The sequence below is a fragment of the Neospora caninum genome, chromosome XII, assembly GCF_000208865.1.
Source record: "Neospora caninum Liverpool complete genome, chromosome XII".
Lineage (NCBI taxonomy): Eukaryota > Apicomplexa > Conoidasida > Eucoccidiorida > Sarcocystidae > Neospora > Neospora caninum.
This window is the reverse complement of record NC_018398.1, coordinates 3,418,113-3,443,397: the sequence shown is the minus strand read 5'-3', so window position 1 is coordinate 3,443,397 and position 25,285 is coordinate 3,418,113. Positions and strand designations below refer to the sequence as shown.

The 25,285-nt window shown below is 52.7% G+C and overlaps 4 protein-coding genes across 4 annotated transcripts; 2 read left to right on the top strand and 2 right to left on the bottom strand.

The window, feature by feature from the left end:
• Window positions 1-1,182: 1,182 nt before the first annotated feature.
• On the bottom strand, window positions 1,183-3,361 carry NCLIV_064540 (Ribosomal protein L37a, related; the record flags this gene model as incomplete). Its single annotated transcript, XM_003886005.1, has 3 exons — window positions 1,183-1,341; window positions 1,787-1,897; window positions 3,341-3,361. The coding sequence occupies 3 exons, from the start codon at window positions 3,359-3,361 to the stop codon at window positions 1,183-1,185; spliced, it is 291 nt and encodes a 96-aa protein (XP_003886054.1).
• Window positions 3,362-4,842: 1,481 nt separating this feature from the next.
• NCLIV_064530 (Histone H2A, related) lies at window positions 4,843-6,427 on the top strand (the record flags this gene model as incomplete). The annotated part of the gene is made up of 3 exons (XM_003886004.1): window positions 4,843-5,041; window positions 5,762-5,905; window positions 6,303-6,427. The coding sequence occupies 3 exons, from the start codon at window positions 4,843-4,845 to the stop codon at window positions 6,425-6,427; spliced, it is 468 nt and encodes a 155-aa protein (XP_003886053.1).
• A 3,114-nt stretch (window positions 6,428-9,541) lies between these two features.
• NCLIV_064520 (conserved hypothetical protein) lies at window positions 9,542-19,523 on the top strand (the record flags this gene model as incomplete). The annotated part of the gene is made up of 15 exons (XM_003886003.1): window positions 9,542-9,987; window positions 10,276-10,534; window positions 11,015-11,449; window positions 11,740-12,152; window positions 12,528-12,585; window positions 12,789-13,047; window positions 14,036-14,188; window positions 14,442-15,032; window positions 15,486-15,629; window positions 16,422-16,550; window positions 16,913-17,155; window positions 17,914-17,949; window positions 18,070-18,555; window positions 18,880-18,973; window positions 19,274-19,523. 15 exons carry the CDS (start codon window positions 9,542-9,544, stop codon window positions 19,521-19,523), a joined length of 3,996 nt encoding a protein of 1,331 aa, XP_003886052.1.
• Window positions 19,524-21,865: 2,342 nt separating this feature from the next.
• NCLIV_064510 (conserved hypothetical protein) lies at window positions 21,866-23,656 on the bottom strand (the record flags this gene model as incomplete). The annotated part of the gene is made up of 1 exon (XM_003886002.1): window positions 21,866-23,656. One exon carries the CDS (start codon window positions 23,654-23,656, stop codon window positions 21,866-21,868), a length of 1,791 nt encoding a protein of 596 aa, XP_003886051.1.
• Between the last annotated feature and the right edge of the window lie 1,629 nt (window positions 23,657-25,285).

The window sequence follows — 25,285 nt, the reverse complement described above, 5'->3', positions numbered from 1 at the left end:
TTCTTGTTCGTACAGCCGAATCATCGAGCATTTCTTGAGGACGTTTGTTTTTTTAAACACAAACGCGCGCAGTTTCAGAAAAAGCTCCGCCAACGCAGAGGGCGAGTCGGCGGCGACTTTTCTGCATCTGGCCGTTCAGTGTCGTGAAAGTTCGTGGCACACTAAGGGGAAAAATAACGATTTGAACGCTCAGCAGAGTTCCGTTTCATGTATGGGATTACAGCGTTACCTATCTGGTGCACGGATCGAAGCTGCGCTGTTCGAAAGGGCTTCTATGAACCTAAATGTACATCGAGTGGTTTTTAGCCGCGGTCTACCTAGCTATTCACAAATATGCATTTAGAGGCGTCTATACCTGCTTAGTGGGTCAGAGAGTGAAACGCTTTGCATGGTGGTTTCGGCATGCAAATGTCTTCTAGTTACTTTCTCTTATTCTCGGGAGTGTGAAACTCAAGTGGTTTCGCGTCTCTCTGTGAATCCACGTGGAAAACGCGGTGACGTTCTCCAGATTCGAGGAAAAGAGAGCACCAGCAGAGTCGCCCGCGTAAGAGATCACAGCCCCCTTTTCTGAGGTTTCTTTTCGTAACTCCGCGTGCTCGGTTCCCGAAGCGATCGGTGCGAATGTGTGTGAGGGATGGGGACTTGTGATACCCGCTCCGAAACACAGCCGAGATGTTTTTCCTCTCGCGCCGTTCCCAAACATATATCTGCATGCTACAGATATCTGCATGTGTCTCTACCCTCATACAGCTCTACTCAGCTCCTGCAACTCTCGAGATTGTCGAGTCTCCAATCACCGGACATCATTCTCTAACCATGAAACGATGAGCGGTTTGGTTGTCTGTGCCGAGAGCCGGCGTCGGTTTCGGCGCCTGTGGTGTGTCTTGGGAAGTTCCCGGGAAGAGACTTTCGAGACACGAGTTAGAACATGGAGACAGGTAGAAGAGACATGAAAACATCGAAACTGGTAAACATGCGATTGGTTAAGAGTTTTTGCAGGCGTTAGACCACTCCTCTTCCGCTCTCCCTTCGAGAGCCCCCAGTGCCTCGCCCCGCGCGCGTTCTCTGCTGTCACGCGTTCTGCCGCCTTTCCCTCGAAAGGGCGAAACGCCAGCACAAACGCGCGTTGCAACGTCGAGAGTCGGCAGGCACAAATCTCGAAGAGACGCGCGAAAGTTCCGCTCACACCGTCTGGGTCTCGCCGATTTGCTTGCGCAGGCGAGCGACTGTGGAGCGCACGGTCGCTGCGGCTGCCGTCTGAAGAGTCCAGGCTCCTCCGGTCATCACTTTCGAGCATCCTCGGCACTTCCAGATCCCGACGGCTTGGCGCTTCGTCGCCATCTGCAGAGAGAGGAACAGAGACGCAACAGAGAGAGAAAAATGCCGTCGCAGAAAAAAAAAACGGCGTCGCCACTTTGACATCTGCATAGAAATTCTCACAAACTCACAAATCGATGTCGAGATACGCGCGCGTCTCTCCATGGCTCTGGGCACTGGGAACCCAGGTTTCCTATACACCTTGTGGATCTCTCGACGTGTGTGTGTGTGTGCACACACACTGCTCGCGAGACAGCTCCGATCGACCAAACAGAGATGCATGTGTGTATCCATTACATATATATATATATATAGTTCTATGTCTATATGCGGACAAACCACAAATCTTCCGAGTTTTTCTCGCTTGATCTGTCGAGATACACGTTTGTGCTTTTGTCCAGGTGTTTTAGGTGTGCGAGCGCGAAGATGGAAAAGACGACTTGGAAGCGTCGAAAAGACGCAGGCTCACCTTGCCGCAAAAGGGGCAGGAATACTTGGCGTGCTGCTGCAATTCGATCTTCTTCACCTGCTTCCTCAGAGAAGCGCCGTAGCGAGTGCCGTATTTACCGACGACTCCGACCTGCGACGCGACAAAACAGGAGACGAAGCGTCTTCTCATCTCTCCAAACTCTGTTCGAGACACCAGAAAAAAGATGTACACACCAAGTTTTGAACAGCTCCTTGTCTTGCGCCTTTCCAACGCACAGACACATCCCTAGCCAAAACACTCATCTGTCAGACCGAGAACAGACGTCGCAGATCCATCTCACGGAGGCGAAGAGACGGAACGCGGAAACGCGTCGAGATTCGTCTCTGCCCGCGCCTGGGCCTTCTCTCCGAGGCCTTCACAAACTGGCGGGGGCTTCCACAGCTGTTGAAGCTCCAGCCAACGCATGCATTTTCCACACTCCCCTTCGGAAGAAATGCGGCGTTTTCGAGAGCCAAAGACGCAGAAAAACACGCCTCGGTTTTGCACCCCGTTGGAACGCCCTGTGCTCGTTGCAGCGACGCAGGCACTCAAAGGACGCTCTTGGAGAGTGCGAATCGAGAGAAACACGTTCGGCACCACAAACCTAACCAAAAACTTCATAAAACGCACAGAGCAGTACAGATATAGATATAGATGCCGCTACACGCATGCATATATACACATATACAGCAAGAGGTTTAAAAGGCATAATTTGTGCATGAAGGCGCATGCTCCCACGCCTACTTCCATTTATCCAAGTAAAGGTATATATATATATATGTGCATTTGATGCCTTTTATCCGCGTATCCCGGGATCTTGAGGAGCAAACTGTTTCGGTGCCTCATACGGGAGAGACACAACGGGAAGGACGCCGAAAACCCACACCGCGTCTCGCTTTTCTCTTCACTCCATGCATGCTGAACTCCATCCTTCCGCAGTGTACGCATTTTGACCACGGCGCCAACAGACCGAACACAGATGAAGCGCATGCAAACCGCCTCGTACTCCCGCGCGTCCATCTCGGTGTGGACATGACTGAGCGGAGAGTGTTTCGAACGGGTAGCGCCCTTCTCGGGAAGGCACCACGGGAAAACTCCACAAAAATTCTAAAAACAACGGGGGAACGCGTGCAGGTACACAGATCCACATGCACGAGCTCGAGAGGAAATGCGAACCCCTGTCCCGACGCGTTTCTCTTTCTGAAGACGCGGATGTCTCTGAAGAAGCCGAAAAAAAGGCAAACGCGTTCTCGGAAGACTCCCAGTCGTTTTAGAACACGAGGAGCACGTGGAGAGAGAGGAAGTGACGGACAACGTAGCATGTGTGCTGAGTCCCCGAGAACCCGGTGAGAGACAAGAAGGGGGGAACACGGGAAAACGGCAACCTCGGGACGAGCCAGAAGTCGAGATTTCATTGGAAAAGGTGGTGGGGATTCCTCTGTTAAAAAAAAGACTTCGCTTCGAGTCCCCTTTCCGGCAAAGGCCCTCAAAACGGTCTTTCCCCCACACCCGTTGTTCTCTTTTCCGCAAGTTTCACGGAAATATTGTCCCTACCTTCTTCGTGCGCTTCGCCATTGTGTTCGAACGAAAGAGGAGTCTTCACGGCCTCAAAAAGGTGAGGAAAGTTCGAAAGAAGCCGAGGAGAAATCGAAGAAAAAGTAAGGGAACGGAGAACCGCACGCCCTCTCGAACATGCGCGCGCAAGTTGAAGCCCACATTCGCTTTCTACCCAGAAGATTCAAGCAGACACAGCGTGCGCCATCAACGAAAAAAAGCTGTCGGCCTCGGCTTGTAAAAACAACAGCGTCGGTGTGCACCGGCTTATATTCGGATGCTTGCCGCGAGAGGATCCTGTGTGGCTGCTACCTGGTATGTGTGTATAAGGCAATCCTGTTGTAAGCCGTCTAGCCTCAAAGTACGGTCGAGTAATAAGCTGAGGCACGACGGAACGCGTTTCTCTGGATATGATGTGTTCTGTAACGGCAAGAAAGCTCACAGAGGAGATGTTCCCTTCCCCGGTCGTGCGGACTTTCCCTCGCCAGTTCCGGCCGTGAGCACTCAGTGAACCAGCTCCACAAACGGAAAGCTTTGGGCGCAGTCGAGATGTTGCTCGAGTTGACTTCGGCAGGGACAAACAGATCTCTGCTCGGGTTTCGCCAAAACATTGTTCTCGCAGTTCCTTTTCGTAAAAGCATGCCTCCAAGGTGGTACCGCCTTCCCGGGGTGTCTAGATGTTTCGGCTCTACTTTGTGGTCCTGGATTTGTGCGTTTCGCTTTCAAGACTACAGAGCGTCTCTCAGGTCGTGTATCGGCTGCTTTGTGCCGTATTGAGAGCGGCGAAACTCGGCTGAAGGAACTGCAGCAATGATTGGAGGCGGTGATTCGATCCCGCAGCCAAGCATCCCCCCAAGACGCCTCACACGACACACGCCTCCTGAAACATCTGGGCCAGCGCCGAGCGTTCAGACGGCCGATCTCCACCGCAAAGCTGCGTGTGGTCTGTGGAGAGACAATGTCTTTTTGTCTACACGCGGCAGACAGTCTGTGTTTGCGGGTGTAATTTCGGGGGCGTTTGCGGAGCTTAAAATCCGGGAAAACGCAAACTGCGGTGGACAGCATTGCGCGTTGGACACCGACGAGACGCGAGGCTGCGCAGATTGGTTCGGCCGTTGGGACCTAGCCGCACCACCCACGGTCTTCACCACTACCTCCTCCGTTCCGCGGGCAGATCGTTCGGAAAAGACGAGAGAGAGGGTGGCTGCGCCGCCTGTGCGCGGCAGATGCGGCGTGTCAGGACTAGTGCGACGCACGAGGCTACCACGTCCAAGAGGCTCTCTGGATATCTTTTTGACGGCATCAATTTAAAAGTTCGTTCTTGAAAAGCGAGTCGTGCTCGACGAAGCTGTTTTGCATTTCGTCGCACTGTTTCGGCGTGTGTAGCCTGGGAAGAATATCTGCAATCTGCACGCTCCTTCGTGAGTCTGCGCGGTCTTTTTCCGAGAGCTATTTTCTCAGGCACGTGACTGAGTGTTCTCTTTTTCCACACCGAACTCAAAATGGACGGAGCTGGCAAAGTGGGCGGCAAGGTCGGAGGAAAGGTGGGCGGAAAGGTTGGTGGAATGGGAAAGGGAGGAAAGGGAAAGAGTGGAAGCGGCAAAGGCAAGAAGGCGCCTCTCTCTCGGGCTGCCCGAGCGGGTCTCCAGTTCCCCGTTGGTCGTGTCCATCGTATGCTGAAAAGCCGCATCAGTTCCGAAGGTAAGAAACCAAAACAGAGAGAGAGAAAAAAGGAAGCTTTGGAACGAAACTGGCGCGAGCGACAGAAACTTCTCTTCCGAGCCACCGTGGACAGGTCGAGACCTCGCCGTGTCTGACCGCCTCTCTCTCCCCTTTCTAGCACCCGCGGCGGACTTTCGAGTTTCGTTTTCTGCCGCAACGGCGCTCTGTGTAGAAGCATGTGCGTCTTTTTCGTCGGGGCTTGGCTACTCGGGGGGGGAGGTCCGTAAAACGACGCGAGACGTGGGCAGACCCAGAAGTTTTCGACGGCGTCTAGTCTGTGTGTCCTTTCCTCGACCGTGTAGAGCACCTGTTGGCTTTCTCCGCGACACACTGGCGTGCAAAGCAATGCGGTTCTCGTGTGATGTGGGTCAAAAGGTGTCCCTCGTCGGAATCGCCACGACTGTGGATGCACTACCGTGTCGGCGTAGATGTTTTTTCAGTCTCCCGTGAGGTACACACAGACCAACGCGGGTTCACACACTTCAGGTGTTCGTACATGAGCACGGTGTAACCATGAGCATGTATGTAGGACTGTTTGTTGGCGTATGTGCAGCAAGTGATGCAGCCACGAGTACAGACACCTGCTCTGCAGTCCATGTTCATCAAGGCGTGGATCGTGAGTGTTCATATGGCATTTTGTTTGCAGCACTTTTGCTGTTTGGCACGGACTGTCTTGTGTGTACGCTTGTGTGCACGCAGGTCGTGTCGGTTCCACAGCGGCGGTGTATGCTTCGGCCATTCTCGAGTACCTCACTGCCGAAGTTCTTGAGTTGGCGGGAAACGCCAGCAAAGATCTCAAAGTGAAAAGAATTACGCCCCGTCACTTGCAGCTTGCCATCAGAGGTGCGTGGCTTTTGGTGCATTCGACCGGTGACTCGAGAGCCACTGGATGTGTGTGTCGCTACAGGGTAGAGCTATTCGAGACATGTACACATTTGAGGAAAACTTGAACGCAGCGATGTGCTGTGGACTCGCAACTCTCCTGGTGGTGCTGTTTTTGCCTGAAAACTAACCGTTCGGCTGTGATTTGCGCGGTGCATCCGTTCCTGGCCTAGTGTGTGGTATTGCTGAACTGGGAAGTCCAGGAAAAGCAAAGTGTGCCGGTGTGTACATATTCCGGTAGACCTTGACGGATAATCTGGCGTAGATTTCGTGTGTAGTAGCTGCTCGACTGGTTCTGTACTCGTTCTTGGATACCAGGCCATAGATATCGTTCCGTTCCTCATGTTTGTACCCTCAGGTGACGAAGAGTTGGATACTTTGATCAAGGCCACGATTGCGGGTGGTGGTGTCATCCCGCACATTCACAAGTCGCTCATGACTAAAGGGCCGTCCACGCAGCCGATGAAGAAGGCCAAGAAATAAGGGAATATTTTTTGCTCATGCCGGTTTCCACGAGACGTCGCTCGCAAATTTTGTCATGCCTGCTGTGTAGAACATGTTTGCTAGGACGCGACGCTGCACATCGGTCTTTTTCTGGGCTGGGGTGACGAAGAAAACGGGAGGAGCGAGTGCTTTCTCCCACTTTTGTCGTTCACAGAAAACGCATCGTCCAAAAGGGGTATCATTCATGTTTTTTTATGCTCTTACGCAAGCATGTTGGCTTTGGATGTGTAAAATCGGGAACCTGGCAAGTCTTGTTATTGTCGGGGGCATGGTCCTCCGAAAGCAACTCGTGTCTATAAGTAAAGAGGGTTTAGATCGTCTTCTCGAGCTTCGATGGTCTCGCGTTGCCTGTTCAGTAGTGGAGCCATGTCGGAGGGAAATATGCGTTTCAACTCGACTTCACACATGTTAGCCCTCTTCCGGGCGTTTGTCTCCTGTGATCGCACACACACACACTTTCGCGTTGGCGTGACTGCAGTAAGGGTGGATCCTCGCGTTTTATGCAGAGGACGTCGCTAGTCCTTCAAACTTCGCTCCCACTTAGCGGCGGGGGCGTGCCGTGCTGTTTGTTTTTGGGCTGCCGTATGCCCTGCCTGTTACGAGCTCTCAGTGGCGCCCGACAACTGTAGCCGATGCACTGTGCGGTATTCAGCTTCGATGGATAGAGTAAAAGACACAGTAGAACGGTTGCAGAAGGAAAGTTACAGGGGGAAAATGGAAACCGCAGCTCGGTTCTCCCCCCTGGCGGCTCTGCTGGCCGAAGATGTCTCGCTCAAAACCATTGTGGCCCCACTGTTGGCGGACAGGAATGATTATCCGTAGTGTGAGATCTCTGGCCTGCAAGAGATCCTGTGGTTAAGATCACGGTGGTGTTCAAACTACAAAGCAGCTTGCCTACGAAGTTCCTCGTTATGCAACACATACAATTTAGGTACCGTAGCACACATCGTCGCATGGTATGGACCTGCGAGTTCGCTGGGGGGAAGACACACCGGAAACACGACTTCACGAACAAGCACTCATCGCGTTTGTTTTTGCACAGGCAGCCGTCCGCATTTGCGATTCGTTCGTTGTCCCCAGACTTCGTATTCGCGCATCGCGCTGACCTCGATTTGGTCCAAGCGTTTCGAAATGCGAAGAGACCATGTGAAGTCGGTCTGGAGCCCGGTCACGCTGACAAGTTGTCAGGGATAGGTGCAGCGGCTTGGCCGTTCCCTATTTAAGGCTGAAGCCACTGTTCTTCGTGGTGGCAGTTCTCTGTGCCGTGTTGTCTGTCATGACGGAAACAAGATTCGTAGACGGAGGGTGGCGCCTGCTACTACGCCTTCGCGCCATTGGCCATCTCCGTGGCTCGGGAGACTGTTTCATTCAAAAGTCAGGGAGCGAGGTCATTCTGGACTCAGTGGTGTAAGCCATGGAGTTATTTCGTAGGTTGTTCTGTTTAGTGTCCTCGATGGGCAGGTTTCAGATACGAAGTCATTGTCAGCAACTATATGTCTCCGAGCACACGTCGATTTGAAGACTGAAAGGGGCTTGGATGCTTTGAAGAGCTCTGCATGGGACTGCAGCTCAGGCTTTTTCGAGGAAGTCAAAGCTGCCGATGTGGCACCTCGGCAAGGCGTAACACCGAGGAGTCTAGTGGTTTGCGGGTTCTTGGAGGGGGCAGGCGGTTAAGGACATCATCCAGCCACACCCGCGTGTATATTGTCCAGATTTGTTCCACTCCTGCAATCATAAAACAAGCAAGTCAGCACAATGTAGCGGCAGCGGTCCGTAGCCACTCTCGGTAGTGCCCCCGGAAACGATCTGGCTTCCTTTGGTTTGCTTCCAATCAGTAAATGGACTCTTCTTCCCTTAGGCGAGTTTTTGATGGGACTAATTTTCGCTGGAATTCACGAAGGAAAGCAATGACCAAAAACGGCTTGTTAGTGGCATAAATGGTGTTATACTAGCATCACCTGCCCATCTTGCCAGCTCTCCGTGGCACACAGAATTGTTGCCTTTTTGTCACAATGCTTCCCAGCTCCCCTGCAAGGCCCTCGTCCTTTGTTGTCTCATGGCACGCATTTCTACATCCCTGTAGAGCCAGGGGGCTGTCTTGTCGTCTGCCAGAGACGAGCAATCTACTCGCATCTCATCGTGTCAGCCACATAACGCCTCAACACTTCAACGGACAACAGCGTATTCCCGGATCGATTCTGACGGTGTTCCAGTTTAGTAGAAGCAGCCCGAGCGACGAGGAGAAAACTGTGGGGGTCTTGCCTTATCCTGAAAAGGGCGTTCCACCTTCGGACGCTGAACAACTGCAACGAGGTGTCGTCCTGTGTATGGATTTTCCGAGATCGGACTCAGCACCCTTCTTACTCGTAATTGGGATTAAGCGAATTGCAAGAGCGGAATAACAATGTACAGTACCAAAGAGGACCCCAAACAGACCGTTTTAATGTTTTGACGCGGTACGTTTCTTGTGCAGAGCATGCACTGCGTGTGTGGCTTTCGGCAAGCGCTTTCGAAAACACCACGAGAGACCATTGGTTTCCTGTCGACGCCCGCGGTGATCCGGTCAGCCGGCGAGGTCAGCAAAACTTGACCCGCTAGTCTTGACATCGACAGCAGAATTGAACGGTGTTTTTGGGTTCGTTACAAAGATAATGCGGCTAAGATTACGTTATTTCATCTAGAAGCTCGTGAATGGAACTGGAGCACTCCAGGCGGGGATAAAAAATATCCACCAAGACACCTACCTGGGCGACTCACCAAGCCCTCTGCTTACGTGTCGCACCCCAGGGCGGCGGGCAGATGTCTGCGCATACATATGGAATCTGTGGTGTCTCGACCAATTAATTGCCTCTAAGACCCATTATGTGACTTTCCAGGGTTTATTTTGCTTGCGAACGCGCGACGCCTGCCGAATATCCGATGTCTAGCTGGGGTATCGCTGCTTCGTTGAGAGAACTAAACAGCCAAGGGACTCGCCAGTTGCTCTCGAGGCCATGACTACTGTGCAAGCCAACAAGACTGGCATTCCAAGAGCTTCTCGGTCTGGTTGCACAAGCCGGTCCACAAGAGAAAGTTTGTTGGTGTCCACTTCTCATGGGGAAGTCTTCAGCCGGGTCCGTGAAGACCCGTCTGACGAATGTAGTAGTTTCAGCAGTAGCTGCATGCTGCGTCATTCTAACCGTCTGTCACTTCCTTGTCAATCATGCCCATGCTAGACGCCTCCGGCGCTTCAGCGCATCGTCATCTCTCCTGAAGTTTTACTCGTTGGTGAACCATCAAGGCAACTTCGAGGAACAAGCCCCACAGGTTCCCAAACTCGATATCCTCTCGGTATATGGAGAAGGCCTTCCGGTGCAGGAGGCAGAGTTCGACAGCGCTGACTGGCCAGAACTCTTTCCGGTGAATCCGACTTTTCAGCCGGTACAATCAGCCGATGCCAAGCACCGAAGGGGCAGCGCTCCGAATGTTGCTGCCCAGGAAATGCTGTTGTCGGGTGAGGGCGCTTTGGGACGTATCGCTGGTTACCGGCAGCCCCGAAGGTATGGTGGTACGTTACCAGAAACACGTTTTAAGAGAGGGAAAACATCCCCTGTCTATACAGATTCTTCCAGAGCAGGGCTCGATAAAAACAAGGTCGTTGTAAAGCTCAGTGGCGACGTGGCCTCTCCGAGCAGCCCAAGCTTTACCCAAACTGCCACACCGGAGATACGGCCTTCTGATTTCCAGTCATCAAAGAATGATGGGGCGATCGATGCAGATACGCTGTTTTCGGCCGTTACATCGCTTGGTTCAAACATCGACAAACCTAATCTTCCGGGCCCTTCCAGTGTATCCGCGTCTCCTCCCGAAGGCAGTTTGCCGGCGAGTGACCGTCCATCCGTTGACAAGCAGGATGCCGTCCCTAGGATGCCTCAGGAGACGCCTATGGATACATTGCTTGATCCCACTAAAGCGGATAAAATGCTTGACAAGTTCCTGTACCACCTCAAAGACGTGGCAGCAATACAGGCTCAACAGATACGGTCAAATTTGGGAGATCTCTCACAGAATGCCGACCACGTGCAGCTGGCAACGGGCTTGCAAGAGGTCTGCACCAAACTGAAACCACGTGACCTCCAGCCGCGGCCGCAGAAGCGATCGTGGTTGAGCCGTACTTTTCATAGACTAGGACGAGCATTCGGTGCCGTTCGAACAGGAGCTGCGGTTGCAAAAACGAAGATCATGAAGTGGCTGAGATTCCAGAAGAATAGTGACGTAAAGAAGCAACGGTCCAAGACATACACTGTTTTACGTCGTATGGCGTCTCGAGCCTGGGCTCACACAAAGATGTTTGGAAAAAAGGTGGTCGCTCAGATCATGAGAATGTTACCGTTGTTTTTCTTCGTACTCAATACTGTCGTTCTAGGGCTTTCCATTTCCAGTGTGGTTGTCGCCCCGAACCCACTCAGCATCATAGCTGTCGTTTGTGCAATCACTAATATATTGTCGTTTGCTTTTTCTGAGGGAACTAGAATCCGAGGAGTGCAATTGACCCGATCCATTGCGTCTCGGTCTGAGTCTCAGCAGACTGAGCTGTTCGGTCTTGTTTGGGCTGATCTAAAGGCAGAGCAAGATGCCGCGGATATTTCTCAGGTACCAGGAGGGGAACCTGCAGATGCAAAGAGGAAAGCGAAAACCCCAGATGCCGCGGATATGGAAGCAATCAAGCTGTCTCAGGATGTAGACAAAGACAGTAGTGTGCCGGAAGGAGAGTTGCAAGCTCCCCCGGAGTCGCAAACCCTGAAGGCCGTCAGGGCAACAATGTACCAGAACCTGAAATCCAACAGTGAGAAAGAGCTTCGCGACAAACTCAAGAGTGACATCAAGGAGGCCTGGAGGAGTGGGAGATGGAAAGGATTGAACCGGATTCTTTTTGCCTCTCTGCGCCTGCTGCTCGAGTACGCCAGTCTGGGAGTGAAGAATGTCTTGGAGATGTTTGGGTCTGCATGGCTTTGGGTCCTGGTAAGGCTTTTTTTTTCGGGTATAGATCCGAACCAGGTCGATCACTGTTCCAAGAAAAGCGTGTCCGTATTCGAGTAAGGCCATCCACGAGATGCAAGTTGGGAAAGAGTCGCCTATCATGAGATTCATTGCTCATGCGTTAGGTTTGCGTGCTTCAATTTTAGAATAAGTTTTCTTCTCCCGGGGATAGCCGCCTCACTCTTGCGTAGTTACCAGACACATGGAAGCGCGTGAGCGATCCGGTTAGCCACTAAATGCGGAGCAATGCTGCATGCTGACTTTCTTTACAGGACCACGCCTTACGGAAATCAGTGAGGCAACTCCGCATGTTCAAGCTGTTTGGCAAGGTATCCGGTTACGGGGAGAGACTATTCTACTTCATGCAGTGGTGGATGATGACAGCCCGCTATTATATCGAATATACAGAAGCAATTAGGGATCTGGTGGCCTTCATCATCGAGAACTCTTCAAAGATCAGTATGCTTGTTCAAGGTGGTTTGTCACTTGTAGGCGGCACAGGGGGGCCGATATTTTTCTGTGTATTTTTGTGGAAGCTGTCCAAGCCCGCTTGGAAATTATACCTCACAGACGCGGCCCTGAAGACATCTTCGATTCACGAGAGAGCGGCAACAGAGTTCATGATGTCCCAAAAGGATTATCATAACTTCCTCCTCGGCACAAGAGCGCTCGTTGGCGATGCAGAGTACGTTGTATGCACGCCATACCATTCATGCTTATCCGTAGGTGATATCTGTTTGGAGTGGTTTTTCTTGAAACGTATCACTGAGCGTGTGTCTTCCTATTCATCTGCTGACAGATTCATCGAGTTTGTAACCATGGTTACGTGGGTGTAGGAGGGGCGTGTGCTGGCGGCCTTTCGCCTCGACTCGATAGCTCCCTCGCCTCACGAAGGAAGTTTCGCGTGTACGCTGTGCTCGGTGTGAAAACGGGCATGCGCACGAGCTTAACAATGAGGGATGCACCACTTGGTGGCCTCTCTCAGAAACGGCGCCCGGCACGCCGACTCATTCGATTCAATTATTTTGGACCCCGATTGTGTGTGTTCATGCTGTTGCAGTAATGGGCCCGCTCTTGAACTTCACCTACCTCAACATCAGACTACGGAGCTTATTTTTGTAAGTTGCTAACCCCACGTCGACGACCCAGCCGCAACTTTATCGACAGTAGCGCTAAGGGAAGCGTCGACTCCTCGTCAGGAAAACAATTGCTCAGGCTTGAGGATGAGCACTCCTCTTGGCCGCTATACGGTTGAAGCAGGCTTACCATACGCATTAGTTGCCAAATGAGAAAAAGTGTGACCTGTCTCGTTGTTGCGCAGCTAATGGCGTACCTCGAACGGTACAAGTTGCCTCAAGCGGCGCATCGCGTGGGCTTATTGGAGGGAAGTAATCCTATGCAGCAATATCTAGCCTACGAGAGGGTGACGCGACTAAAGGAGCTGGTATCAAGAGTACCGCAAGAGGCCCGTGGCCAGCTTGTCAACCTCTTTTCGGAGCTCAGTAGATGGGACATGACCAGAACATCCGACTCCTTGCACGGCCTCATTATCAATAATCTCCAGCGCTGCGCTATTCTCTGTACGTCATATGAATAATCAGTTTGCGGCGACTCGCAATTCAATCGTGACGAGTGGCGCAAGTCATTGAGGGCGCATTAGGCTTTGGGGAGGAAAGACAAGACTGAGGTGAAGCTACGTTCCCCACGATAGGGCCAGGTGTGTCCAGCGCTTCCAGCGGCAGCACAAAGAACTCGGTCTTGTATGTTCGTAGTCGAGTCCACGCACCGGCAACAGCCACGTAATCAACTGCACCGCAGCGGCTTTTGATAGTTTTCGTGTAGTAAATGTGAATGCCTTTCGGCGGAACTCACCTCCATCCGCAATTTACCAGCAAGCGACACAAACAAATTAGTCAGATCAACGGAGTTCGGACTGTGCTGAGGTTTTCCTGTGCGTTACAGATGGGAGACGAGAGCTGGCAAGGATGATTGAAAAAGAGATGAGGAGGTTTCAAGTAGCTGGCTCAGTCTGCGCCACCACAGACTGGACCCGCTTCAGCTCTTCCGAAAGGAAGTCCCTTCCGAAAACTCTTTCTTTCCTTGTCTCAAGTGACCGTAAGTCCTTGGGTTACTTTTGCAGTTATGCAATGACCTTGTGCGAACCATCGTTTTCCTCGGTCGCCCACCATCGCTAGTTCATCCCCGCCCACAGTGATCTGAATGCAGATACTTAACAGTATTAGGGACCGTTTCTCATGAGAGCGAACCAGACGACGTTTTGGAACAGAGAAATCACGTCTTGTTGAAAGTGATGAGGGTAACGACCCATTGGCTGTACCTGACTCGGACGCTAGGGGAGTCCTTAGAGGGGATGCATTTTGGAACTTGCCGCCTGTACTGTCACGGGAAGCTATTTATCGAGAGGCACCTACCAAAGTCCAAGGTGTATTATGAAGACAAAGACAGGAAACGGGACGGAAAAAACAGGTCACAGTTTTTTGGTACAGAAAGACTTTTTGCAGGCCCTGGGAACTATGCGTTTGACTGTGCGCCTTGGGTGTTTTCCAGCCAGAGTTTTGACCAATCAATATCTTCTCCAGCGTCGCATCTTGGCATATATTGCGTCATACCAGCGCTCACGCATCAAGCCCTGCCAGCTGGCCTGGCTCGCGAACACAGTCATACGCTGTGCCTACGAAGTCATCGACCGGGAACTTTTATGTAAGCGGAGCCGATTGCCCCAGGCGTGTCTTTCTTAGTTGACTTCTTGCCCCTTAAGCCCTTTGGGAGGGAAGTCGCCAGGCGTGTTTAAGCTGCTGAGTGTACGCATTTCCACGAGTTGTGGGCGGTCCACTGCTGCTGCGACGCGGCAGAACTTGAGCTGGAATGCTCATTAGCTGACTCGCAATGACGGTCGTGTAAATGGTGCGTTGGAAGGCATTGCGGTCGTGCCCACCTCTTGTCTCTTTTGCAGTCACGTTGGATGGCGACCACAACTACGCTTTAGACCGAACAACAGTTCGAGTTAATAATCTCCCGTCCTTTCTTTACGGCGACACGCGGGGTCTGAAGGAGCTTCTGCAAAAGTTTTTCACGTTTTTTCCCATGAGCGTGCTGAAGCACCCCATCCGGCAAGGCACGCCCGGCCGAGCACTGTTGGCGGACATGCATCTCGATATCTCCTCGGGTGTGATAGGAATCTTACGAAATATCAGTCCGAGATATGGAGAGCGTCACACCACCCGAGCAGTAAAACGAACTCACTGCCCGATGCAGGTACCGACCATTGAGATCAACACCGCTATGAGATACGTCAAGTTACGATTCTTGACCAGCACGACCACTCCAGCGCCACCAGCCACTCCCGATCCGGACGACAATCAGCCATCCGAGACAGAGAGATCTTCCGACACGGGAAGTGAACAAGCGGCAACTGACCCATTGTGCGCGGAAGTGGCAGCGCGATCCATTCTACGCCAGCAGGTGACGAAGGCAGTCAAGGGAGAGGTTCGCAGAACCATATTCGGCATTCCTGACACGGTTTGTGCCCCTATCAACTCCCCCGGTAAGACTGGCACAGTCCCTGTCTCCGCCTCATTCCAGAGAGTGTGCAAGAAGGCTTCCCCCATTTCGACGTGCGTCATCACTTAGTGGCTGCTGCTTGCGATTCCATGGAAGAAGTAGGCAGTCGTGCCATCTATGGCTTTCCTGCCACTCTCTGTCAGTTTTCGAGCGAAGAAAGACGTCAGCGATCGACTGGGGTATTTTGCCGGCTCGAGACAGTTGCGTGGACAAGAACCCCAACTGAATAGACGTTTCGATCTTTTACCAGTCAGCACAAGGACGTCAACGGGGCTGTTCAATTAATCCGTCTGATGTTTCCCGTTCTGCGGAGGGCCTTGTGTGATCTCACTTTTGTTAGTGATAATTTCCATCCTTCAGAAATGAAGTGTATCTACGCTAATAAAAAGTGCACTTCCGTTTGCCGCACTTGGCGTGTTAACTCTTTATGCTTCAGGCTTTGTAGCGCTATCTCGACTGATTGACGAATTTGTCAACGGAGGCGTGACCGACGATCAATTGCCTGAAGCGCTCAAAACAGGTCTGGACATCCTGGTCAACGAACACCCTTCTCTGGTGGCGGCGTTTGCCAGCATACATCGTGAGAGCCGGCAGCTCGCCCCAGGGATTATCGCAGCAATGCGAAGGCGAGCTACTGAGAAGCACCACGCGAGCCAGCACCAATTCATAGACAACGGTGGGACCTCGGAAGCAACTGGTCGACGCCGACTAGATAGCAGTTCACCAGCCGAGACCGCTGGACCACCTGAGTCAGATCGGCCCAGCCGAGAACACAGGAGTCAGGGCAGGCGTGGTACCTATTCACCGGGATATGAAGAACCATATCAGTTGCATGGTGAACGAAGTTCTTCAAGTACAGAATCCTTTGTCAGCGACACGGAAGCGTCGGCAGAGTTCGACTTCGAGGAGCTTCAGAAAATTAGCATTTTCGTGTCGAACCTCCCCCAGCTGACACGCCTAACCCAGACAGTTAGGTCGGAAGGTACGCCGGTCATTATATCCACGTCCATGGGGGCTTGGTTGTTGTAACATACGCTTAGTCGACTGAGGCTCTCGGCGATGTCGGCGGTCATTCATAATACCCGTCCTGGAAGGGATTGCTGTCCTTCAGAGACACAAAAAATGCGGCACTGCAACCGATGCGCAGAGACATGAGACAGTTTTTCTCGCACTGCTTGGCGAACTCGTTTAGCTTGTTTTGCTCCTCTCTTGAGTATGATGGCAACGAAACTGCACACTGAGTAGGTCAACGACTGCAACTGGAGCTGCCGGGGGGCCGGTGGATCCGGTAGCGCGTGATACGGTGCTGGTGAGATGCGTATGATATGCAGTTGCCATGACATAGCGTTTTTGTGTGAATGGCGTGTACCAGCATTCAAGCACATCGTGTTGCAGTACGTCAACGAGGTATTGCCGTTATCCCTGTCGAATGTCGCCGTCACCAAAGAGTCAACGAGCCAGTTCTTGACGATCCTGGGGATCGTTCAAACCGCCTTACGCTGTGAGAATGCTGGGAACGACCGGCTACGGAGATGACTATTACTGTGCAGCTGCACTCAGTGACATTGTGTGCACCGGGGAAAACTACCATAAGGCTGCCTGATGCAGAGCAAGGCAAACGATTCCGAGATGTCAGGTGACAACTGTTGTGTAAAAACGAGGGTGATGAAACCTAGAGAAAGAAAAAGGAAATCGTGCCAACCGATTACAGGTGCTGGAGTCGCTCCGTTGATCCACTTGGACCAATGTGGTTCACTCCCAGTGTGGCTGCAGCAAGCTGGGTAGCCGCCTGATGGTGGGCGTCTGGGGATGTATCCAGACTCCATCAACCAGTAGGCTTCCTGTGGTTCGTGCTGTCCTCAGACGAGCCCTGGCGACTTGTCGAGTACATAAAAGACCGCGTACTCAGCGTCCATTTACGGGAACAGATGAACGACACAGCAGAACTGCAGGCAACGGCGCTTACAACCCACAGTACTGGCGGGGAGGCGGTCGACGGCAGTATAACAGCAACAGCTGAAGCTTCGGAGAAAAAGCAGGCGCGCGATGTTATTCTGGATCTCGTCGCTCAACGTTTTTCCGAAAACCTTGCCCAGATAATCTATGGTATGTGCGTGGGACGTCGCTGACCTGGGGGCTTCTTTGTACTGTCTACCATTGCCGGTGTATTGGATCCACTGTCTGATATGTAGATTGGTGAGCAACGACTCACGAGCGTCCCCTAGATCCATCATACTCTTCTTGGGCTATTTTCTGAAAGAGCTCCTTGGCCTTCAGCTGTTCTAAGGATGCTATACCTGTGTTGACAAACAGCCGAGTGTGGTCTCGTGCGTGTTACTACAACAGACACCACCGAGCGTAGGAGAAGTGTCCTCGATCTGCCCCGTCAACGACGGAGTGGTACTACTTCAATCACACCGATGCGAGCCAGTAGCTTGAACGCTGCGAGTACGGTCATGGACAGCAGAGGAAATATGTGGCAAACACAACGAACTGATTGCGTCGGTTGTATATGTTTGATCCTCTGTATGCTTCTGTTCAATAATCTCTGCGGGTACGAGGTTGGCAAGATGTGATCCGAGGATGCGAAGACACCGACAGACGCTGCTTCTGTTTGTGTCAACCGATTTGCTCAGGCGCACTCTCTGTGACGCGTGCGTGAACAACAGAGAGTTGTAATCACATAATGTGGATGTCGTGTGGTTGGATTTGAGTGTGCTTCAAAAAGTGTCGTTAAAGCTATAAGGGTACAGATTCACTGGTGAGACAGAGCACGAGGCGACACGAGCACCAGTGCCGCTAACGCCTCCCAGTCTACACTGGCGCATTCGCCTGCAGAATCTGGATGTGGTGTCTTCTTCCAGGGGCAGCCGAGTCTGTTCAACTTTCACGCAAACCTGGTAGGTCCCTGCAGAAAAAAGCAGAAACGAGCGTGGAACAGAGGGATGGAACCTTGAGCCTCTCATGTAAGTTGTGCAAATTCTGGTTTATTCAAGTGTCATTCTGTGACTGTTTGTCAGGCAAATTCATGTATGGGAAGACGTTCGATCAAATGAAAGACATAGTTACACGTGCATTCCTTCGCTGTCTGAAGTCCGTCGACAACGCAATCGGCAGTCTGGAGCGGATTCAAGGGAAGATATCGACGAACCCAAGTGGATCTCTTTCTGGTCCAGCGACTTCACAGTTGATAGAGTTCGACTCGGACAGGGAAGGCTACTTTGAGAGCCAACGAGGTGCTGCATCCAACGCACAAGATAGGACAGAGGAAGAGCTTAAGAAGTTCTTACTTCGAAGACTCGAGACCGAGGAAGCGGAGGCCACAGACCAACGAATGATTATCCATACCGACCAGACTACAGAACGGAAGCTCGGCGAACCGTTTTTTTTTACGAAAGCTGAGATCATATCCTTCCTTAAAGAAGGCCGGAAGGCTGTGAGCGATGTGCTGGAAGCGAATACGGAAAAGATTGTTAGAGCGCTCCGATGGGGATACTGGAAAGAAGGTGAGACTGGAGAAACCGAACACGACACGCTGGATAGTCGAAGAATTTAGGGTACCGTACTCCTGTTGTCGGCGTCAACCCACTTAGCGATACGTATTTGCATCTTTGAGAAGTTCCAGGGATGCTGATTATCTGCAGCTGTAGGCCTTGGTTGGCGCACTCGCATTTCATCTATAGTTTAAGCGAGTACACTCGGCGCCACATACAGCTGTTTCCGGAAGACCGAAAAGCCTCGCTTGCAAAAAGAGGAGTTGTCATATCGCGAACGATTCTGCCTGTACATCATGGTGCCTGTTCCGTTGGAACTTATGTGTGGTATCGCAGACCACTTTGACTGCTTGGATTTGTCAACGGAGAGAACAAAACAACTCACCGTAGATTTGACGGCGGCATTCAAGACACTTCTCGTCGCAAAAACGTGAGCTGAGGTGGATGTTCCTGCCCAGACGTAGCCAGGTCAGCTTTCGGGATACGCGCGCAGCACAGTCCCCATTCGGGAACGAAGACACACGTTGCTCCGGTCGCTGTAACACAACGTGGCTTCGCAGTGTGTCTTTGTGACTGTGTAAAGCGACAGGTGATGGGTTACTTTCGCCATGCCACTGCCGCCTTCGGGTCTCGAACGTGTTCAGATGCGTGGGCTTGGGCCTGTCGTCGCTGTTCGAAATCCAGGTTTTGGCCTCATCCCCTTGTCTTTGTCTGGTTCTTCACTCTGCAGTGCCGTTCGTGGTGACACGGATGATGGGATGGGTGGCGAGGCAGGGCCTGCCTCAGTCGTGGTTCTCGTTTTTGCTTTCCTCTGTGTCGCACAGCCCGCGTCTCACAAAATTTTGGACTCGCTTGCGCGCGAGGCTGGGCCTGGTTCCGAAGCCGGGGAACTTCAGCGCACTGCGAATCGCCAAAGACTTCATATCTCGCCTCCGTGTTCTGCATCAGAGCGGAGTGGATGGGACATACGGGGCCATTGACCTTCGGTACAGCTACAAGGAAGCAAAGTTACCAACGTCTTCCACGCATTTACAATCTACAGACGCGTCCGAATCGTAGAGCAGGCGCTCCAGTTCTACCTCTTCGGTTTCTACGGTGCCGTGTGGCGATGCCACGGACGCTGCCGTGGCCACGTCGCGTTTGCAAAATCCAGACGACTCCTCTCCTCCACCCCATGAGCCGACAAGCTGAATCCGTTCTCTGGATGGGGAACCACTGCGATTCCACGTTTTCCGCGGCATGGAGAACTGTGTGCACCATTGTCATTTCTAGCCGATGGACTGGGTGTGGAAAAAAGCTGCTCATGGAAACTGAATCGTAGGTCCCCAGGTTTACGTGAAACCAGAGGCTGCGGCCGTGGTCTTCCTCAGGCGCGTCCCCTTACCGGCGCGTGCATAGGGGTCAGCCAGTTGTTTCACCTGATACCGTGTTTGATGGCAGTCTGCTGTGGCATGGACAGTCGCAGCTTGATATTGGCATGATCAGAGCAACTCCAATAACGGACGGTCCAAACGCATTCGCCAGTTTGGCTGCTGTTACAGCTATCTCCTACCAGGACTGCTGAGTGCTGCATGAGAGTCCGTGCATGCACTGAGCTAAGGACAACGACTCAGTGGCAAGACAGCCAGCTCTATCATGACTTGATGTACATCAAGAACTGTGTCACGTACGGAGGGGATTGTCCGCAAGATTTCGTGACTCCATAGATGTTCTCTTGAGGTCCATCCCAGCAATGGTATGGGCACAGGAACAGCATACGGTATGGTGGGGTAGGGCCGACTATGGACGCTCGGGCAGGAGAGTGTTGGTACGGGTGTTTCGCTCAGGACTGGACGAACATGGGCACCGCTCGCACCTTGGGAAGAGTTCTGTCATGTAAAAAGACAGTCTCTGCTTTTTGCTTTAGAATCTTTGCCTTCACTTTTGATGGACCACTTGTTGCATGCGTAATTCGTGAAAAAGCAAATGACAACGTGTGAATTGCTGAAGTTTTGTTTCGAAGCGAGCTGTTGACACGAATTAGTACGAATGATTTCAAGAGAGGACGGTGCACCGAGTCTTCTCAGCCATATTGCCATTATTTGCTCAGCGACCAATACTTGGCCGTTCGTACTTTCGGTGGGCATCGCCGCATCAAAGTGTCGAACTGGCCCGACGTCGTGCATCTCGTTCTGGGTCCCAGCGAACTGAACTGTGTTACCTCTTGCCGATCGAAGAAAACGTACCAGGTACGGCGATGGAGTTGGCCGAAGGATAATAAAAGGCAAGCGTAATTTGGTAAGCCGGTGTACTGGCGTTGGTAAACATTACTATCTTCAGCCTTTGTGCTGGGGACGGTGGTGTAAGAGGACTCAATGCGATAGACTTTTTGAAGAGTGCCGGGAATGCGCTGCCTAACAAAGGCTTGGCACTCGATACCGGAAACGCGTGCACAAGCATACGCATCGACTGCGAAAAAGCTGGATCTTGCCCTCTCGTGCTCTTGGTTGCTCATCGTACGTTAGATGCTACTGGATACCGTCAGCCAGTCATCGTGTCTGAGGTTCCTAGAGCGGTGCCATCAAGGACGTTTCCTTCCACGAGAGTAACACACGGCACAGCCCTCCGAACGAAATCGCGCTGTGAGGTCCTAAGCTTCCTTCGTGGTTGTACGCATTGGTGACTAGCCTGCTTGAGGCAGCCTCCAAAGTGTCGCGTGATGCTAGAAACAAAGGATTCGACTAAATACCTGCGGGGCAACGACCTCGCTCCCGTGAATCTCGAGGGTTAGGTTTCTTCACACCACAGCCGAAATGTTTGAAAAACACGCTTTCCCCCTCTATTAACGTTGCTTGTAAGAGCTCCCACTACCTTCATGTAAACCCGAATGCATGCTATCGTAATGACACTCAAGCGGAAGTTTCCCATTTACAAGGCAGTTCGGTCTTTTTAGCCGTACCCTTGGTCTCAAGCAGGGATCGTAGTTGAGGCGCGACGAGAGGAGAGTGAGAGCCGTCAAGAAAGTGGCTGACAGAGAAAGAGAAAAGTTTTTGCTCAGCCAGCACACAACAACTTTGAAAATGACCACGCGACTTGCTGTATACGTGCCTCACTGGCTTATATACTCAAGAGAACTCCCCTAGCATCCCATCAATTTTCTTGCTCAAGGGACGAAATGAATCGGCTTGCCATACAGAAGCTGGACTCAAGAGGCAACCCAGCTGGACTTTTTTGGAAAGTCAGCTAGTTCACGGAGTTCCCGGAAAACTTCAATTTGTTTTACGTGCACAACTTGAACTTGCTGACAGGTTGTGTCGTACTACCACGGGGTTTTTGTGTGTGTTCATTCGCTTCGTTTTCTTTTCTTGTATTCTGCGGGTGTTTCTCGGGCACTCTCTGGAATACCCCAGAAGCCCAGCTTGTTTCTTTTTGCCTCTTGCTCAATCACGAGAAGTTCATTCTTTCGTCCATCAAACTTTGCCCCTCCCTGCGTGTACACCACAGCGAGCCCTTCCCTGAGCAAAACGTCCGCTGCCTCCTTCGTTTTTTTCTCGAGAACCTCTTCGATAAAAATCTTCGTCGCCAGTTCTTTGGCCGCAGCTCCAGCCTTGGCGGATTCTAGCTTGATGTGGTGTCCCAGTTTCTCCGCCTCTGTTTTTAACAAACCCACAACAAACCCCCCGGCTAAAGCAGCCAGGCCTGCTGACGGAATCCCCTTCCGTTCAGTTCGCTGGCCTCCTGTACGTTTCACTGAGAGTTGTCTCGTCCCCGTCCCCGGTTCGTATCCCTCCGGTTCTTCCGCGTCCACCTGTTCCTCGCGTGCCTTTTCCGTTGTCGGTCTTTCCCCAGTCATGAGAGCCATTTTGATTTTCTTCATCGCGTCACGGACTGCGGTGGCGAAAGACGCGTCGTGCGTGACGCGGAAAACGCGAGCGAGAGTTCTGCCGTACCGGTCTTTTCCGAGCTGTTTGACGAGCACCACCCGTCCGAGAATCTCTGAAGCTAAGCGGGAAGCAGCGGCGACACTGAACGGCTGCCCGCCTTCATCGATGTCTATTCGGTTGGGCGTGCGTTGCGTGCTTTCGTCCGCGATTTCGTCATGTTCTTGCAGGCGTCTAGCCTGTTTCCCGGCCTTCTGCTTAGCTGCAGACCTCTGCGTCTTCACTTCTGGTCGTCGCTTTGCTGTTTCTGGCGCGTCAATGGCAGCTATCCGCACGAGGAGTGTGCACTGAGAGAGGCGCTTACATTTCCCCGGCCACGGGCTCTGTTCGTACGGGGGAAAGAGCGCAACGTCCTCACTTGTCGCCGCTTCGTCCGCAGCAGCAAAAAGGCTCGTCGGAAGTAGAGAGAGCGTAGAGAGAGCGAAAGAACGTAGAGGCGGGGAGAAGAGAGAGTAGGCGCTTGCTGTTTCAGCCAGAGCATACTGCTTTCCCACATTCTCTTTCAGAGCCGCCGCATTGGGGATAGGGACACACCTAAAACTGTCACCGTCCATCACGACAACGGCAAGGCAGGCAAAGTACGCGCCGTCTCTCTGCGGCTCTCCACTTGCGTGCGTCTCTTTTCCTGAAGAGGCAGTCGAGAAGTGCGGAACTGAGAAGCCTTTTTCGGCCTCGCCTTTCGCCTTGTGGGCCTCGCGAAGACGCGAAAGAAGGCAGGCTGAGGCTACAAGCGCGTCCAAAACCTCCGATGCGGGAGGACGAGGCGCGAGTCGAACGGGAAGGTAGGGCGAGTAGGCAGAGAGCGAAGAGGCATACGGGGAGAAGAAGCGCGACAGTCCCGTCGACAAAGACCCGGAAGACGAAGGAGACCAAGCAGGGACAGAGGATGCATCGACACACGGCGCAGAGTCGACCTCACTCGGGTACTGGCAATCTCTGTCTTTCAGCGCCCTGCGAGGCTCTGCAGGCACCTGTCTCTTCGGAGACAGGTTGGAAGGAGGGAGCGAAGCGGCATCCCCACGGTCTTCTTTGAGAGCTACATCTAAGCTGGCATTTGCATCTACGGAAGCAAGGCTGACGGGAAAGGGGGGAGGGACTTCTTGTCTACAGAGAAAGGGGAGAGTAAGCAGAGAGACGAGGCAGACAAAGAAAGCCGACGAAAGCAGGCACGGCGAGAAGACAAAAGACAGCATTTGGCGGGGACACGGCCGCTGCCGACACGCCCCGCCGTCTTCGTGGGTGCGCCCCATGCTTCGCTGTAGATACACCCCACGGCCCAAGGATCCACAGCCGGGGTTTCCCGGACTGGGGACGGTCCGAGAGGAGGCATACAACTCGCGAGGAAGGACTGGAAACAGCGAGACGAGAGGTACGAAAGACTCCAAGACAAGCAGGAAGAGTCGAGAGAACCGTTAGGCGACGAATCACTTGGGGCAGTCGTAGACAGGACGAAGCGAGGCAACACAGCAAGGGAGCAGAAACGCCCAACATGCCAAACCTCGGTTCCAACCAACCGAGGAGAAGAACAGACAAACGCGACAAACGAGGGAAACACGTGGAACTTGGACAAACTATCCGTGTGAGCCGGGAAACCAAGCTAGCTGGCATATCGAGGCTGTCGGTTGAAATTGCTGAATCGACATTGCGGGCAAATTAGCGCCTTTATATACCCTGAAGACCCAGTTGCATTGCGGACACGACCGTCCTTCGCGTCGAGGAAAAAATGGCCAAGACAAGTGTCTTGAAACGCCCCCCCCTCCCCGCGCGCCTAGCCGGAACTGAGGCACAAAAGCGAAACGGGGAGCGCGCGTGTGCCACCGTCCTCGGCGGCTTGTACGTGCAGGCGAGAGCGGCCGGAAAAGAAGAGAACTAGCGAGGAACGGGAAATGGAAACGGAGGGGAAGAACAAGCGACGTCTCCTTTCCCGCCTTTCAAACGCCTTGGTTTTTCGCCGCAGGGTTTGAGAACTCGCCACGCGGGGAGCGCGCTCGAGATGTCAGGAGAAAGGCCGAGGGCAGCCCGTTCGACAGGTCCAACGAACCGCCCACACATTCGGAGAAAAGCGTGGAAATCGAGGCACAGGAAAATTCTCGTGCAGGCATCTTCAGACATAAGCGGCATCACTGGGCAGAGGAGGGAGAGAGAAACAGCACGGCAGAAAAAAGCCTCGTCAAGCCTGCACTTTGCGCCCGCCGCGCACACGCGAGTGTCTTGCCTCGTAACTTCTGTCCGCGGCGGGTTTTTTCGCTGTGTGCATGCACCCACGCGCCTTGACAGAAAAGGGTAGCATACGCAGAAAGGCTGCCGGTATCGGAAAAGAAGACTACGCTCGGAGAAGTCAGCTAATTTTCCCGCCCCGTTTTTACGTCCACTCCAGCAACTCAGGACTGGGCAGGCTTCTGCGCTCGCCGGCAACGGGGCCTTGCGCGCTGTTCCAGTGCGAGCCGGCACGAGAAAAGGAGAAGGAAGAAACAACTGGATTCTCAACCCGTTTTCCATTTCTCCTTCTCTCTGTAACTCCTCTGTTGTTGACGCAACGGTATCGGGTGTGGAAGCGTGGAGAGGCTCGGTGTCTTCTGGCGATGTCTGTGTCGCCCCGAGGTTTTCTCTCGCGAAAGAAATCGAGTTCCGTTGTCTCTCTTGTCTTCGTCCTTCTCTTTCTCGCCGCTTCTTGGGTTTCGTACACATCGCGCGTGCATCCACAGATTACCCGCTCGTTTAAATTGTGTCTACATTTCGACATGCCGGACTGTGTGTGAACGCTTACACAGCCGCTTACGGTCTTTGCTTAGTATAAAAGACAAACACACGCCTTTCCCGTT